General features: G+C 44.2%; 1 protein-coding gene across 1 annotated transcript in view; it reads left to right on the top strand.

Moving 5' to 3' along the window:
* Positions 1 to 7,503: 7,503 nt before the first annotated feature.
* LOC311102631 (steroid hormone receptor ERR2-like) overlaps positions 7,504 to 14,986 on the top strand; it is a gene marked incomplete at both ends in the record, with an annotated part of 52,156 nt that continues 44,673 nt past the window's right edge. The window contains 2 exons of the mRNA XM_084144000.1: positions 7,504 to 7,553; positions 11,928 to 11,996. Coding sequence (XP_084000126.1) covers positions 7,504 to 7,553; positions 11,928 to 11,996 — 119 coding nt within the window. The remainder of the gene's footprint in view (positions 7,554 to 11,927; positions 11,997 to 14,986) is intronic.

Here is a 14,986-nt window from a genome sequence, read left to right as displayed (position 1 = left end):
GCGATGGATCGGGTTCTTCAGGTAGTCCAATGCCTGGAGAGGAGAGGACCCGATCTGTCGAGACCAGCTGGCCAACCAGATCCAGCCACCTACACCCCAGCACCCGGAGGGATCCAGATATCCCGACCACGGGCGTTCGATGGGACGGCGGCGCTCTGCCAAGGATTCCTCCTCCAACTGGAGCTTTACTTCTCCCTCATCAGGCCGGCGCCATCGGAGCGGGAGAAGGTGTCCGTCCTCATTTCCTGCCTCTGTGGGAAAGCCCTGGAGTGGGCCAACGCGGTGTGGAACGAAGGAGGAGCCGCGTTGGAGGACTACGAGGAGTTCGCTTGCCTTTTTCGGGCGGTCTTCGATCACCCGCCCGAGGGTCGAGAGGCGGGCGAGCGGCTGGTCCACCTGAGGCAGGGGACGAGGACCGCGCAGAACTTCGTGTTGGAGTTTCGGACTCTGGCAGCAGGGTCCGGGTGGAACGAGCGGGCCCTGATCGACCATTTCCGGTGCCATCTGCGGGAGGACGTCCGACGGGAGCTAGCCTGCCGGGACACCATGTTGTCCTTTATGAAACTGGTGGACATGGCAATTCGTTTGGACAACCTGCTGGCAGCCAGAGGACGTCCTGGTAGGGGTCTGCCCGTTTCCACCCCGGACGACTCGGATCCCGAGCTGATGGAGCTGGGTGGAGCCGCTGTCCGAGAGAGCGGAGGAAGACAGTGACACTGCCACTCTGGTGGCACGAAGGGACAGTACACCACACGTCGTAGTCAACATTCTTTTGGGCCTCTCGCATCACCCCAGGTATCGAACACCCACACTTGTTCAGAGCCCTCTGCTGCGCACTCTACCCTACCAGCCACTTTCCCGATCATAGGTTAGTTCCCCAGTGTAAGGTGCTAGTCGAATTGAGACGCAGCTGGGAACTTTATGGACAGGGCATTCGAACGCCGTCAAGGCATTTCATTGGTTCCCCTATCCATTGCACTCCCCATCCGAGCACTTGATAGTCGACCATTAGGGTCCGGGTTTGTTACGGAAGTCACTATACCAGTCACCATGATCACCCAGGAGACACAATGTGAGCAGGTTATTTTTTCGATTATTGAGTCTCCTGCTTTCCCTGTGGTATTAGGTATCCCTTGGCTAGCACTCCACAACCCCACCTTCTCATGGCCGCAGAGGGCTCTCACGGGGTGGTCGCAAGAGTGTCAGGGTAGGTGTCTAGGTGTTTCCGTTGGTGCAACCACGGTGGAAAGTCCAGACGGTACCTCCACCGTGCGCATTCCCCCCGAATACCTCGATTTTCCGCACGCCTTTTCCAAGACGCGTGCGACTATATTACCACCTCATCGGGCGGGGGATTGTGCGATAAACTTTTGGGTAGACGCTGTACCTCCCAGGAGTAATGTGTACCCCCTGTCACAGGCTGAAACGGAGGCTATGGAAACATACGTCACCGAGTCCCAGGGCCAGGGGTATATACGTCCCTCCACTACACCCGCCTCCTCGAGTTTCTTCTTTGTGAAGAAGAAAGATGGCGGTCTGCGCCCGTGCATTGATTATCGATCACTGAACAAGGAGACGATTAGATTTAGTTATCCTCTCCCCCTCATGCCTTCAGTGATTGAGTCAATGCATGGGGCGCGCTTCTTCACTAAGCTAGATCTCAGGAGTGCATACAACCTGGTGCGTGTTCGGGAGTGGGATGAGTGGAAGACAGCATTCAGCACAACCACGGGGCATTATAAATACCTGGTGATGCTCTACGGTTTGATGAATGCTCCACTCGTCTTCCAGCCCTTTGTGAACAAGGTGTTTCGGGACATGCTTGGTCGCGGTGTGGTGGTCTACATCGATAACATCCTGGTGTTTTCCGCTACGCGCGCCGAGCATGTGTCCCTGGTTCGCAAAGTGCTGGCCCGACTGTTGGAAAATGACCTTTATGCCAAGGCAGAGAAGTGTATGTTTTTCCAGCAGTCCGTCTCCTTCCTCGGATACCGCATTACCACCTCAGATGTGGAGATGGAGGGAGATCGCATTTCAGCCGTGTGTAATTGGCCGACTCCAACCACGGTTAAGGAGGTGCAGCGCTTCCTTGGCTTTGCCAACTACTATCAGAGGTTTATCCGGGGCTTTGGCAAGGTCGCAGCTCCCATTACATCCCTGTTGAAGGGTGGGCTGTCCCGGCTCCGCTGGTCTGCTGAGGCTGACCTGGCCTTCAGGAGACTGTGGGGTCTGTTCACATCAGCCCCGGTACTGGCCCACCCCGATCCATCACTACCGTTCGTAGTGGAGGTGGATGCGTCCGAGGTAGGGATAGGCGCTGTCCTGTCCCAATGCTCGGGAATGCTACCCAAGCTCCGCCCCTGTGCCTTCATCTCTAAGAAGCTCAGCCCGGCGGAGCAGAACTACGACGGTGGTGATCGGGAGCTGTTGGCGGTTGTCCAAGCTTTGACCGTGTGGAGGCATTGGGTCGAAGGGGCGAAACACCCTTTCCTCGTCTGGACGGACCACCGTAACCTGGAGTACATCTGGGCAGCAAGGAGGCTGAATCCTCGCCAGGCCAGGTGGACCCTATTCTTCACCCGGTTTGATTTTACACTGTCATACATTCCGGGTACGAAGAACGTGAAGGCAGATGCACTGTCCCAGCTGTATGACACAAAGGAGAGGCCCAGAGACAACACCCCCATACTCCCGGCCTCCTGCATTGTGGCGCCGGTAGTATGGGCGATGGACGTGGATATAGAGCAGGCATTACGCACAGATCCATCTCCACCTCAGTGTCCAGCTGCTCTTATCCGTGATCGTCTGATCTTCTGGGCACACACGTCACCCTCCTCTGGTCACCCAGGTATCGGTTGTACAGTGCGCTGCTTGATCGAAAAGTACTGGTGGCCTACCTTGGCTAAGGACGTGAGGGTGTACGTCTCCTCCTGCTCGGTGTGCGCCCAGAGTAAGGCACCTAGGCACCTCCCAGCGGGTAAGTTACAACCTTTACCGGTTCCACAACGACCATGGTCTCACCTCAGTATTGATTTTTTGACTGATCTTCCCCTCTCCCAAGGTAACACCACCATCCTGGTCGTTGTGGACCGCTTTTCCAAGTCCTGCCGCCTCCTTCCTCTGCCCGGTCTCCCCACGGCCCTGCAGACTGTGGAGGCCCTGTTTACTCACGTCTTCCAGCACTACGGGGTGCCAGAGGATATAGTGTCCAACCGAGGTCCCCAGTTCACGTCCAAGGTTTGGAAGGCATTCATGGAACGTCTGGGGGTCTCGGTCAGCCTGACCTCTGGGTTCCACCCCGAATCAAATGGGCAGGTGGAACGGGTAAATCAGGATGTGGGTAGGTTCCTGCGGTCCTACTGCCAGGACCGGCCGGGGGAGTGGTCGGTATTCTTGCCATGGGCAGAATACGCCCAGAACTCTCTCTGCCACTCCTCTACTAACCTAACACCATTCCAATGTGTTTTAGGTTACCAACCGGTTCTGGCACCGTGGCACCAGAGCCAGATCGAGGCTCCTGCGGTGGATGACTGGTTTCGGCGCGCAGAGGAGACGTGGGACGCTGCCCACGTTCACCTCCAGCGCGCCGTGCGTCGTCAGAAGGCCAACGCTGACCGTCACCGCAGTGAGGCCCCGGTCTTCGTACCGGGGGATCGGGTCTGGCTCTCGACCCGGAATCTGCCCCTCCGGTACTGTCACGACTTCCGCCGAGGCTGCCTCCCCTGTTCGGGCAGGCTTCGGCCAGGCTTCGGCGTTCGTCGTCACCGGCTTACTAACCACTGCCGCCCCAATTATCATCATCACATCTTGTCTTATCAATCACACACACCTGGTTCTAATCCCCTCATTAGTCCGTGTATAAGGGTTCCCTCTGCCCCCTTGTCCTTGTGGGTGATTGTTTGTATGTGAGAGTATTGTAGCTCGGTGGAGCTACTCGTACCGTTTTTGTTGCCAGGGTAGATATTTCCCCTGTGCCTATGTATTGTATGGAGATACCGTTACAGTGTATTGCCAGGGTAGATCGTTTCCCCTGTGCCTGTTTCGTTTGTCGCTATTCCAGCGTATTTTGTGTAACGAAGGAATAAACTCTGTATTCGGTGATTACCCTCCTGCGCCTGAGTCCTTCCATCACACTCATCACAGTCATCTCATTCTCTGATATGCATGCAGCCTGTAAATGTTGGGTAATATCAACTGTGTTAGGCTCGCAAAGAATAAGGATGATCTTGGCATATTTGCTGAAAGAGACATCATATCCAATTATGAACATGAATATGTAACGCTGTAAAGGATCCCAGTCACTAAAACCCCTGTGTGTGTGTGTGTGTGTAATTTTTTTCATTGTAGCATTCCAGCACTGACCCAGCCTTTTTCATATGCATTCCAAAGGGATTGCTCCCATGCCCATAACCAAATCAGACTGATAAAAAGTGAGGATAAATTAACTTTAATCCAATGTTTTGCAATTATATTACAGTCTGTTTCATTTAGTAAAATGCTCAATGTTGATGCATTTAGCACATGCCAAAGCATGTTGTTGTAGTAGCTAGCAGCTTACAGTTGTAGTTTACAGTAGTTTACAGCTGTTTGATAATATATAGTATTTTTTTTCCATATGCTGATTCATGAAATCCCTTGTCAGCATTGTCTGTAATCTGCACCACGTTTCTGTAGGGTTGTATCTGGGTCAAGGAAATTGGGTTGCACTTTGTTTTGAAGAAAACATGTAGTCTTGATTTGTCATTGATTTTGTCTGGATATTCAGTCATTATTCCATTGGCATATTCAGTCAGGGTTGTCGCAACTTCAACAAAAGTTTAAGGTTTTATCATTGATTCACACTAGTTCAATTTTGGATTGTATGTTGTGTCTTATAGTAGCAGCCATGTAAATCATTGGCTTAGATGTGGAAATAGAGTTATTTGGGGTACTTTTAGTCATTTTATGTCTTTAAGAAAGACTATATGTTTTTATGTGTGCTGCTTTAAAGGGATGGTTCACCTAAATTACACCTAAATTCACCTAAATTCCTTACCCTGTAAGCAGTATCTGGACAAGGTGTGACAGCAATCCATGCTTTGGTTTAGTTTCCCTGGTACTGTTTCCAAATGCTAACATTTTAGCATTTGTGGCACAAATCCCATTCAAGTCATGGGACCGATATTAGCATTTGTTGTGCATCATGTTCAAATCATTGATAAGTTACTTTGTTATGCTTCACAGTCAATTCTAGATACTTTCGGATGATTTGGACATTAATTTGGATGCGTGAAATATGCTAGTGTTGATCAAGGCCTGTGTTGATCAATAGCGATTGCGTGATGTTTTTGCATCGATTACGGAAAAGAGCCGATGAATAGAACTGAATTATCTTTCAAGCTGGAATACCAACATGTAGTTATGGGGCAGTCCTATTTTATCAGAGACATACTGTTACTGTACCACAGTAGGGAGAGATAAGTTGCCCACCTCTTCTCGTTCTGTACCCTATTGGTAGACGTTGTGCTCAGTTCCCCAAGTTGTTGACTCTTCAATTATCAAATCATTAAAGCAACTATGAAAACTAAGCCACTGGCCACCATCGTTGAACTTGCTTTATTCAAGAAGAGCTTATTAAATAGGAGTGAGGTCTACTGTTTCTAGTTTACTTATCCCAGCAGTGTTAGCCATTGTCTTTTCTCCTTTAAGATGCCATGGTAAGCTGTGCTCTTATAATATGGGGATTCAGTAACATGAAGACCCTCCTTGACTGTGAAATGCTATCTGCATTCTCCACATTCTTCTTGGGCTTGACCAACAGTGAAATACAGGCGGTTTAAAACGGAGGTCAGAGAAGACAGGGCTGAATTTTCCGCCGCTTTAGAAGCTGATGGGCTCCCATAGTTTGAGTTATGGCTTGAGATCATCTCTTACAGGTGGTGAAAGGTCCACAATAGTCCTTCACATGTAACACCGAGTGCAAATGGCCACGCACAACTCAATGCATGGATTTACTTTCCTCAATGGTTCCAAAGTTGTTTTCTATTGCAAGTGAAGATATACATCATTTTCAAGGTTGTGTCTGTGCTGTTGTTTCAGTTTTCTGTTAGTGTGCTTTTTGATTTGTTCTGAATCATAACACATCTGATTTGGTGATACTTCTGTAGAAATGTCTCTGGGATACTGAAAAGCCACTACTGCTGTTAGTTGTTTTTTAATAAGCTTGTTTAATGAATAATTTGTGTTGCTGCATTGTGCAGCATTGTGTTGCTGCATTGCTTTATTGTGGTTGTCTGTAAAAAAAAAAAAAAAGGACTCTTGTCATTGTTGTGCAAAAATGTTGAGTTTAAAATATATATACTGTACGGTCATAAATAGTCCCTGTGACATTTCAGCATATTCGAAAGAATATGCATAACAGTATGAAAAATGTATGCACTCACTAACTGTAAGTCGCTCTGGATAAGAGCGTCTGCTAAATGACTAAAATGTAAAAATGTAAATGATACCACCTTTTTGCAAAAAAAAGAACAATTGTTAGAATTCAAATGTTTATAAAAGCTTTTAGTGAAGCTGAAAAGTACAGGTTGAATTTAATCAAATCAATAATAATTCCGGTTGTTTTACAATATACAGTATATCTTGCTGTTTTCCTAACTAACTGAGATTCAGTGGGCTCAACGGGGAAATCATATTCTTGACTTTGTATGGATATGTGCTTTATTTCAACATCAGTAGGGCACACATGTCCAGAAAACTCATTTATTTATTCTTTATTTTAAATGATCACACAGTGAACAGTGTGGATGGCTGCATGTGAGATTTTAGCTGTCATATTTTTCAACTTGTTTTAGTGTGTAGTGTGAGCTCTTTTATTTGCATATGTATGTTGTAATGTAAAGTGTATTTATCTGCCTGTTTGAATGATAGTGGCTTTGTGTATGTGTGTGTGTATATGTGTGAGTATTTCTGTGTAGCGGAGTGCATGATTGAGCGAGCGAGGCATTGAGCGTTTGGTTCCCTCCTCCCCCGTGCTCTGCTGGTCCCTCTGTCGCTTTAAGTCCTGCCCCTCGGAGCCAGCCAACAGCAGCTGTTCCATATTCATCAAGCCCTTGAGTCTTAAAGAGCCCTATCCTGACCATGGAAAGAGTCATTCCTCTCACTCGCTCTCTCACACTCTCTCCATCTTAGCGCTCATCTGCCGCTGCCTGCGCTTCTCTCGCTCTCTCTCTCACCCCCCTTTACCTCTCTCCCTCTCTCTCTCCCACTCCTCTCTCTCTCATATGCACACAGACACACACAACCACACACACATACACACAGAGACACACACTCTCTTACACACAAACTCACACACACAATCAGAACTGAGCATACCTGTGCAGGCTGGGGGGAGTAGTGCTTGAGGGGCTTTTCACCGTTCTCTCTGAGGGTGCTGTGCTGTCATTTTGGAGGAGAAGCGGGTCTCAATTGTTTCCTATTTCCTCTTCCTCTTCTCATTCCTGGAATGCTAAAACTGGACTGATGGACATTTCAGAACTTTGTATGCCAGACCCTCTCAGCTATCATAACCAGTAGGTGCATTTCTTTCTTTCAACCTTCCTTTTAACATACCCTTCTTTTGTTAAATAGCATTTTTCCCCTCTTGCATTCTTTCTTTATTTTTCCTCTTCTCCTTCTTTCTCTTTGTGTTTTCTTGTAGAAGTACCTGCGTTTGTTTCCTTTACAAAGGACCTGCCGATCTGAACTTTTTACTGCTATAGTAAAGATGCACTATGCTTTTTCCTGGCTCTTGCTCACACACACACATACACACTCACACACACACATACACACTAATATGCACTGACTCTTTCTCTATATATATATATGTTTTGAAGGGCTGTTAATTCATACAGGACTATCTCCTGCCAGTGATATCCTAAAGCAACAGGGCAGGTGTCTGTGGTTGTGTTTAATAGGGAGGGAGGACACTTAGCCGTTTTAGCATATTGTTAGCCGTGTGTCACTCTGTGCACATTTCATTAAGAGCATGGCCGATCAATTAAGAGTGGCTCATTGCAACGTGCGTATGTTTTTCCTAAAGAATGGAGGGAATGTGTCCTGTTGGGTTAGGAGCTTGTTCTGGGATGGCTTTGTTCTCTGTCCCTGTCCTGGCCGGACAGCTACCCTGGCAGAATACATTTAAGGAGATTAGATAAAAGTGAATTCATGGTATTGGGGAGGATGAATTACACGCTGCAATATTTGTACGTCCGGTGTAAAAACGTGAAAGGACCCTGTAACCCCAGTGATCAGGCAGCTCCATCCCAGGCAGTAGGATGCCAGGATGCCTGTCTGAGGAGCCCTCGCTAGCTGTGGGTTTACTCTAAGTAACCTGTTATATCTAAATGCAGTTCTGCTTTTATACATTCATATCTTGTAGGAGATTGTTTTATTTTATAGCATGTACTGTTTAGTACATTTGAGGAGCTTACTGGTATGATTACTTGAAAAAAAGTAGGAAAGTATATCCAATCCTCTTTTATTTATCTACTTTAGAAAGTGTTGTAAAAATACAACAACTAGATATCTATACATGTATGTTTTAACATCAATTTATAGTTATTTGAAGTTGTAATATTTTATTTTGCGCATATACATTTAATGCACAATATTTAATTCAGCAGTGACAATCTTTTAATTTGTAAGGTCTGTAAGCATTATCATGTGCTGTTGATGAAATGATGTATACTTGCTGTGAAACCCTCATGTAGTATTCAAGACAGTCATTATTTCAACCCATAACTCTTTCCACATACAAATCTAATCAGCCAAATGTGTCTGTTGTTGTAGCTGGATTATGATTTAAAAAAGGCACCATGCATGTCTGCTGAAAGATTGATATGGTAGAGATGAATACATTCAAATTTTCATGCATAGAATTTCAAAGCAATACAAACACAGAAATTACTAATGGGATGTAATGCAAAAGAGGAAAATGGTTGAATTGTTCTGACAGCCTAAGGATTCACTCACTTGTTTTCAGGAACTCTAGTTTGAGTATTAACCATTGGCTGCTCAGAGAGAGAAAAGCCACATTTCCCTAGTAAACTCATTAACTCCTTAGACACACTGTTATAATCTCCTTTGTTTTTTCCTAATCTGTTTTACAGAGGTTGTATACAACTCTGCCTTTTAGATCCACCTCAGTGGAAAAGGGTCAAAGTGACATAAACATTCTCATCATAATATACAATAACTATATAATAACTACTGAGACATATTTAAGATCAATTGAATTGTACTGACGTTTACATAGTCAGAAGACTGAATTTTTAACACTCAAAGTCCTTTAAAATTCCAGCTTCCACCTCAAAATGTAACTGTCATGTATTCATTTTTATGATTTTCTTCCAAATCATGTTGTTTGGTACAATGTTAACAACTGGCAATCTAACATACTTTGTTGGTGATTCACTATAAGCACTGTAGCCAATATGAGGTGCATAAATGAAATGATTAAATGCAGTCTATAAAACTGGTTTTCATTTACAATTGACTGACATTATATTTCCTATAGGGAAAGTTGAATTTATGATAATTGTGGCAAGAGTGTAATTTCAACAGAAACTTGCAATATAATGATTTAGGATTTTATTAGAAATGTGGGCACAATGTTTAATGGTAAAGTAGCGTTAGTGGTTAAATTAGGCAAAGCTTTACTTTGTTTGCTTTCATAATACAAGTAGTTGATGCAGAATAATGTATTTATTGCATGTAATATAACATATACACACAGTATACATATAACATATCATTAAGTGGAATAGGATTCCTAGATACAAATATTATTTTCTCTCAATGTTGTTTTAACACTCTTCCATTCATGTAACATTTATAAGACAATCAATTATTATTAGAAATGTACACAGAAAATATAACTACAAAGGGTTGTTGGCATTCAAAATACTGACTGTTTTATTTTATATCACATATGAAGTAGAGACAGCTTGTGTTCCCTTCTCTTCTGTAAATGTAATATATAACGCCATATTTAATTATAGGTTTGACATGATTATTGTTTTCTATGATATAGGTATCAGACATATGTGCATGTAAAAATGACATTAGGAAACAAAACACTTATTACAGCTTTAGTCATGTGTAGAGGTAATTACATACAGTAGATGTTTTGACATGCAATGGTTGGCAATATCTCAAACATAAATCAGTTTAAGATTTGAATGCATAAATCAGTAAGCTGTTATCTTTTTCATAAATCACATTGAATTCATTTAGATATTTATCTAACACTATTTATCATCCACTTAAGTTGTATTTGATTGATTTGATTTGAAATAAAATCTCCAAATATTTTTTGGGGAATTATCTTTTCATAGCAGTTCATCCTAAAGTAAAGTAAAAGCATCATGCAAAAGATTCAAGACTTTCTAATGAAAATAACTTTGGTCAACGTCTATAAAATTATTGCTAATGCCACACATTTTGACTTTGCTTTTCATACTAACTAATGCAGTGTTATTCATTATACAACATATTTGCATTGAGCTTCCAGTGTGTTGTTATCTGTTCACTAGTCGTCTGTCTGCTTGGTCTGTGGACAGCAGTATTTCCAGCCCCTGGTGTGGCGTGGTGTGTGTCTCCGGTGCTTGCTGGGATTACTGGGACGTATGTGCACCATGTAATTAGCAGAACGAGAGCAGTGATGTGGAAGCAGTGTAGTATTATGCTACTCTATAGATTGACCTGGGTGCCTGAGTGACTGCCTACTGCTGTAGGAATCGGATTGAAACAGTGACAGGTTTTTATTTCAGACAACATGGAGAGGTATGTATAGCCTAGTATTACTGCTTGTTTGAAATTGTCACCCAAATACATTTTCCCTCAAAAAGAGAAATAGTAGATATGACGTGGCATGTCCTTTTTAGATACCTCTCTCCACAGCTTCAAGCTTACTCTATATTTATTGTCCCTTCTCGATTGGGATGCATAGTAAGCTACGTATAGCAAGATTGGTGGGGGTAGTAAGCCGTAATTCACAGCATTTGATTCGTTTAAGTTGAAGTGTCTCTTGGCTCAGACAGCAGGAGGTAACATATGGGAGTCAGGCAGGCTTATTGTTGCTCTCCTATTGCTCTGGCTGTTTCAGCGCCACTCAGAAATCAGCCAATGCTGAGGATTGTCAGTTTGAGTTCATCTGGGCTCGCTAGCAAACACACTCTGAGCGGCAGGCAGCTGATTGAGACAGGACCCCTCTCTATCCCTTAATGTTCCATCAACACCCTCACTGCTCCTCCCAGACATATTCTATATGTCCATTTTCCATTTAGGGAATGAGAGCTTTCGGATGCATTTTCACAAAAGCAAAAGTTAACACACAGCGATGAATTAGATTTCAGGTTGCTACATTAGGCTCAGTAAAATACTCTAACATTCCTTCTTGTCCCTTCTCTCTTTATTCTGATTAGGTTTCAGAGAACAAGGCGAGGGAATTACATTAGTGTATCTTAAGTTAAAAGCTATTTGGTCTTTGACCAAGTGTTTCAGTGTTATTGGGTTAATCAGATTTTTGCTGTCTTCGTGGAGATGCTATCGCGGGGTAGAGGCAGTGGCGGGTAACCAAAGCAGCCCTGCACAGACACTATCCAGATGGGATCAGCTTACGGTAATTTGGTTTCAGAATACATTACCAGAAGAGGCTCCTGGCCGAGAACTGCCACCCCGCTAAGAGCCAGGAGCCTGTGGTCGCTGTGGCCACTGCAGCCAGCCAGCCCCAGCCTGCCCCGGTGACCACCGCTGTTCCCCCGGCCCACTCCAACCCTCCTCCTGCCTCTTTCCCTCTGCACTTAAGGGGAGGTGTCGGGGAAACATGTCTTTTAAGAAAAACCTAATGTTTTAAATTACATTTGTCACACAATTCTAAATGCATCTCCTTGTACCAACAGGGCTTCGTTGTCCAATTCATTAGGGCGATTACTCAGTCCACTGGCCACACTGGAGCCCTCTCATTTCTGGTAAGCCCTGCATATGAGTATCATTTCTTTCACTGTAAACCTGTCACTCAGATCTAGCTGTTCAGGGAGAGTGGGGGGTACTGCCCCCAGCCCCCAGGGCGTTTAGGGATGCAGAGTGTATTTACCCTCCCGTCTCTCCATTCTGTTTTTCTGTGTGTTTGTAATTGTTGGCTACTTGCACCTGCTTTTTAAGGGAAGCTCTTCACACCCCTTCACTTACACATTAACATGCAGAGTCACTCTTCCCCGTTCTTGTCCTTCATGCATCCTTATTCCCCAGCTAACTAGGCGGGATATAATATTAGGACGCAGAGTATTAAGACTCAAACAGAATGAACTGCGCACATCTACTACACCTTATCTGATATGCAGCATCCTGGCAACTTCATTTTTGGAGATGCTTACTTATTGCTTGTAAAATACATAACGAAGATGATAAAAATTCATAGACATATGGTATAGAGCATTCTTTTTTTCTGAAGTAGGTGGACAATTTCTGTTTCTGTGATGTTTCTTTGACAATTTTGATTTGTTTGGGTGAAGTGTGTGTACTGATATAGTTCCTCTCAGAACACCTAGATAATTGTTCCATCAGTATTTAGCACCCATTGTTAGCGCAATAAAATTACAGCTTTATTTTTGATACCATGACTCATACGAGCTCATGTAGTGTTTGGCCTTTCTAGTCTTTTCTGTGATGAGCTACGTGTCACTTTGACCGTTTCATGACATCCACCCACACTGAAACCACTGAACGTCACCACAAGTCCCTCCTAATTTTGGCCACGGTAACCTTGGACACCTTCACCGCAGTGTGAGAATCTGTTTAAAAATAACCAGCTCCATTAGTGTAGGATGCTAACCTGGCTACGTGGGTTACCCTCACGCCCTTGTGGCAGCGAAGTGCTATCACTGACACGGTGCGTCAGCACTTCTTCCTGTTGCTCCAACACTGAAAGGCACCTCTTGATTTACGCACACACACACACACACACACACACACACACACACACACACACACACACACACACACACACACAAGGAGGCTCAGATGGAGCACTGTCAGAGACGCTGTGAAAAAAGTGTAAAAACATAATACCTGCATTATTATTATTATGAGTGTTATAATACACACTTTACTAGTTCTCATGATTATATATGATTTCAGAGCATCGGTATACCAATTGTTTTTCTTTCTAACACAATGTGGCAAACAGCTGTAACTACAGGTTTATTACAATGAAATATGTGGTGAGATTGTGATGAACCATTTATAGTTTAATCATTGAAGATCTTTCTTTGGTTTGGTGTGTTACTTATCTTGTCATCTGTCTGTTTTCATTAATTCCTCTCTCTGTCTGTATTTGCGTCTGTTTTGCCGCCCAATGGACGTGAGACTGAACAATAATTCTGCAGCTTTTCGATACGCTCTGTCTTAAATGTAATGGAGGGAAAATGCTAAGTCCGCTAATTTACACTTGGTTAAAAGCGTGACATGGAGTGGGTGGCAATGCGGGCGTTTATCAGTGAATGTTATTGGTATTGAGCGGCCAGTCCTTTGAAGGTTATGTTTCTGAGCAGTAATTGAAATGCAAAATAACATTAGGATCGATGGTTAGCTCTGTTTATTTATGAAATCAATATTGAAACCGTCCGTCACAATAGCAGCTCTGATTCTTACTGACAGCTTAACCAAGTACGGACGGACTGACTGTACACGGCCTCTGCAGCCCAGCACTCCCAGCACTCCCAGGCATCGCAGCCATAACAGCTGTTAGACTAAGCCATTTGCCTCATTGTTCTGCCCTACTCTGCTCTACTCTGCCCTGTTCTGTCCTTCCCACCCAGGCAGACTGATGGCATGGAGCATTGTAGGAGGTTCTGGTGACATGTTGTAGGTCTGTCTGAACAAGAGCATAAATGAGCTTGGATGAGGATCGACACTAAAGTTACAAGTTCATGAGTTAACATAAAGGGTGTGATATTGTAGTGTGCGTACATACATACTGGTCAGACCCCTGCTGTGTTCTCCCAGAGAGAGAGAACACGAACATATTCTCCTGGTTCGGTTTGCCTGCCCTGGGGCCAATACTTCTGACTGACCGATCACCAACCATTAACATCCTAGCATGCAGGCTGACTGCTGGCCACTCTATGCCTCAGTATGCAGGCCTAGTTTCACTGTGGTGACTGGGAATATTTATTGATGTGTTTATTTCCTAGGGTCCATGTCAATATGTTTTGCAGTCGCTTTACAAAATGGATGGGAATATTGTTGTTTGGTTTTCAGTAAATTGACAATTTTGAGTTTTATTAGTGCTAAAACATTGGGTAATGACAGATTTCTGGGTCGTGTCTAGTTTTTCACCTGTGACTTTCACACTGTGATCTTTTTCTGGATTCTGTCTTTTAGGAAGGTTACCACGTCCCATTTCATTTCTTTGTTTTAATTCAATGTCAAGGTGCTATTTTCTCTACGTAAATCAAAGTCCATTATACAGGCATTTTGTCCCTCTCTCAGTGCTGTGCTGACCCGTGAGTGTCTTAGTAAACCAGAGTGAATTATAATGTAAATCTTTATTCATCACGCTCTCTGCCTGAGAGAAGCCTCTCTGCTTTCATTTCTGGAATGTCATAGCAGGGGTATGGACGTACATGATGCTGTAGAGGGTACGTAGAGGGAGGATGGATGGCTTGGCAGGGACTACTGCATATGCTATGGAAGGTGTAAGCTAGTCATACTTCATGTTGTGTTTTTATATGCTTACGGCATAATACAGTATCTGACCGTTTTTCAATTGTAAATGTATTTTGAGTGGTTGTGCGTCCATGCATATGTGTGTGTGTGTGTTTCTGTTGGTGTATACAGTATGTGTGTGTGTGTTTCTGTTGGTGTATACAGTATGTGTGTGTGTGTTTCTGTTAGTGTATACAGTATGTGTGTGTGTGTTTCTGTTGGTGTATACAGTATGTGTGTGTGTGTGTTTCTG

Source organism: Coregonus lavaretus (assembly GCF_964263955.1).
Source record: "Coregonus lavaretus genome assembly, chromosome: 27".
Taxonomy (NCBI): domain Eukaryota; kingdom Metazoa; phylum Chordata; class Actinopteri; order Salmoniformes; family Salmonidae; genus Coregonus; species Coregonus lavaretus.
Note: the sequence above shows the minus strand (reverse complement) of the source record. Positions and strands in the feature narration are given on the sequence as shown.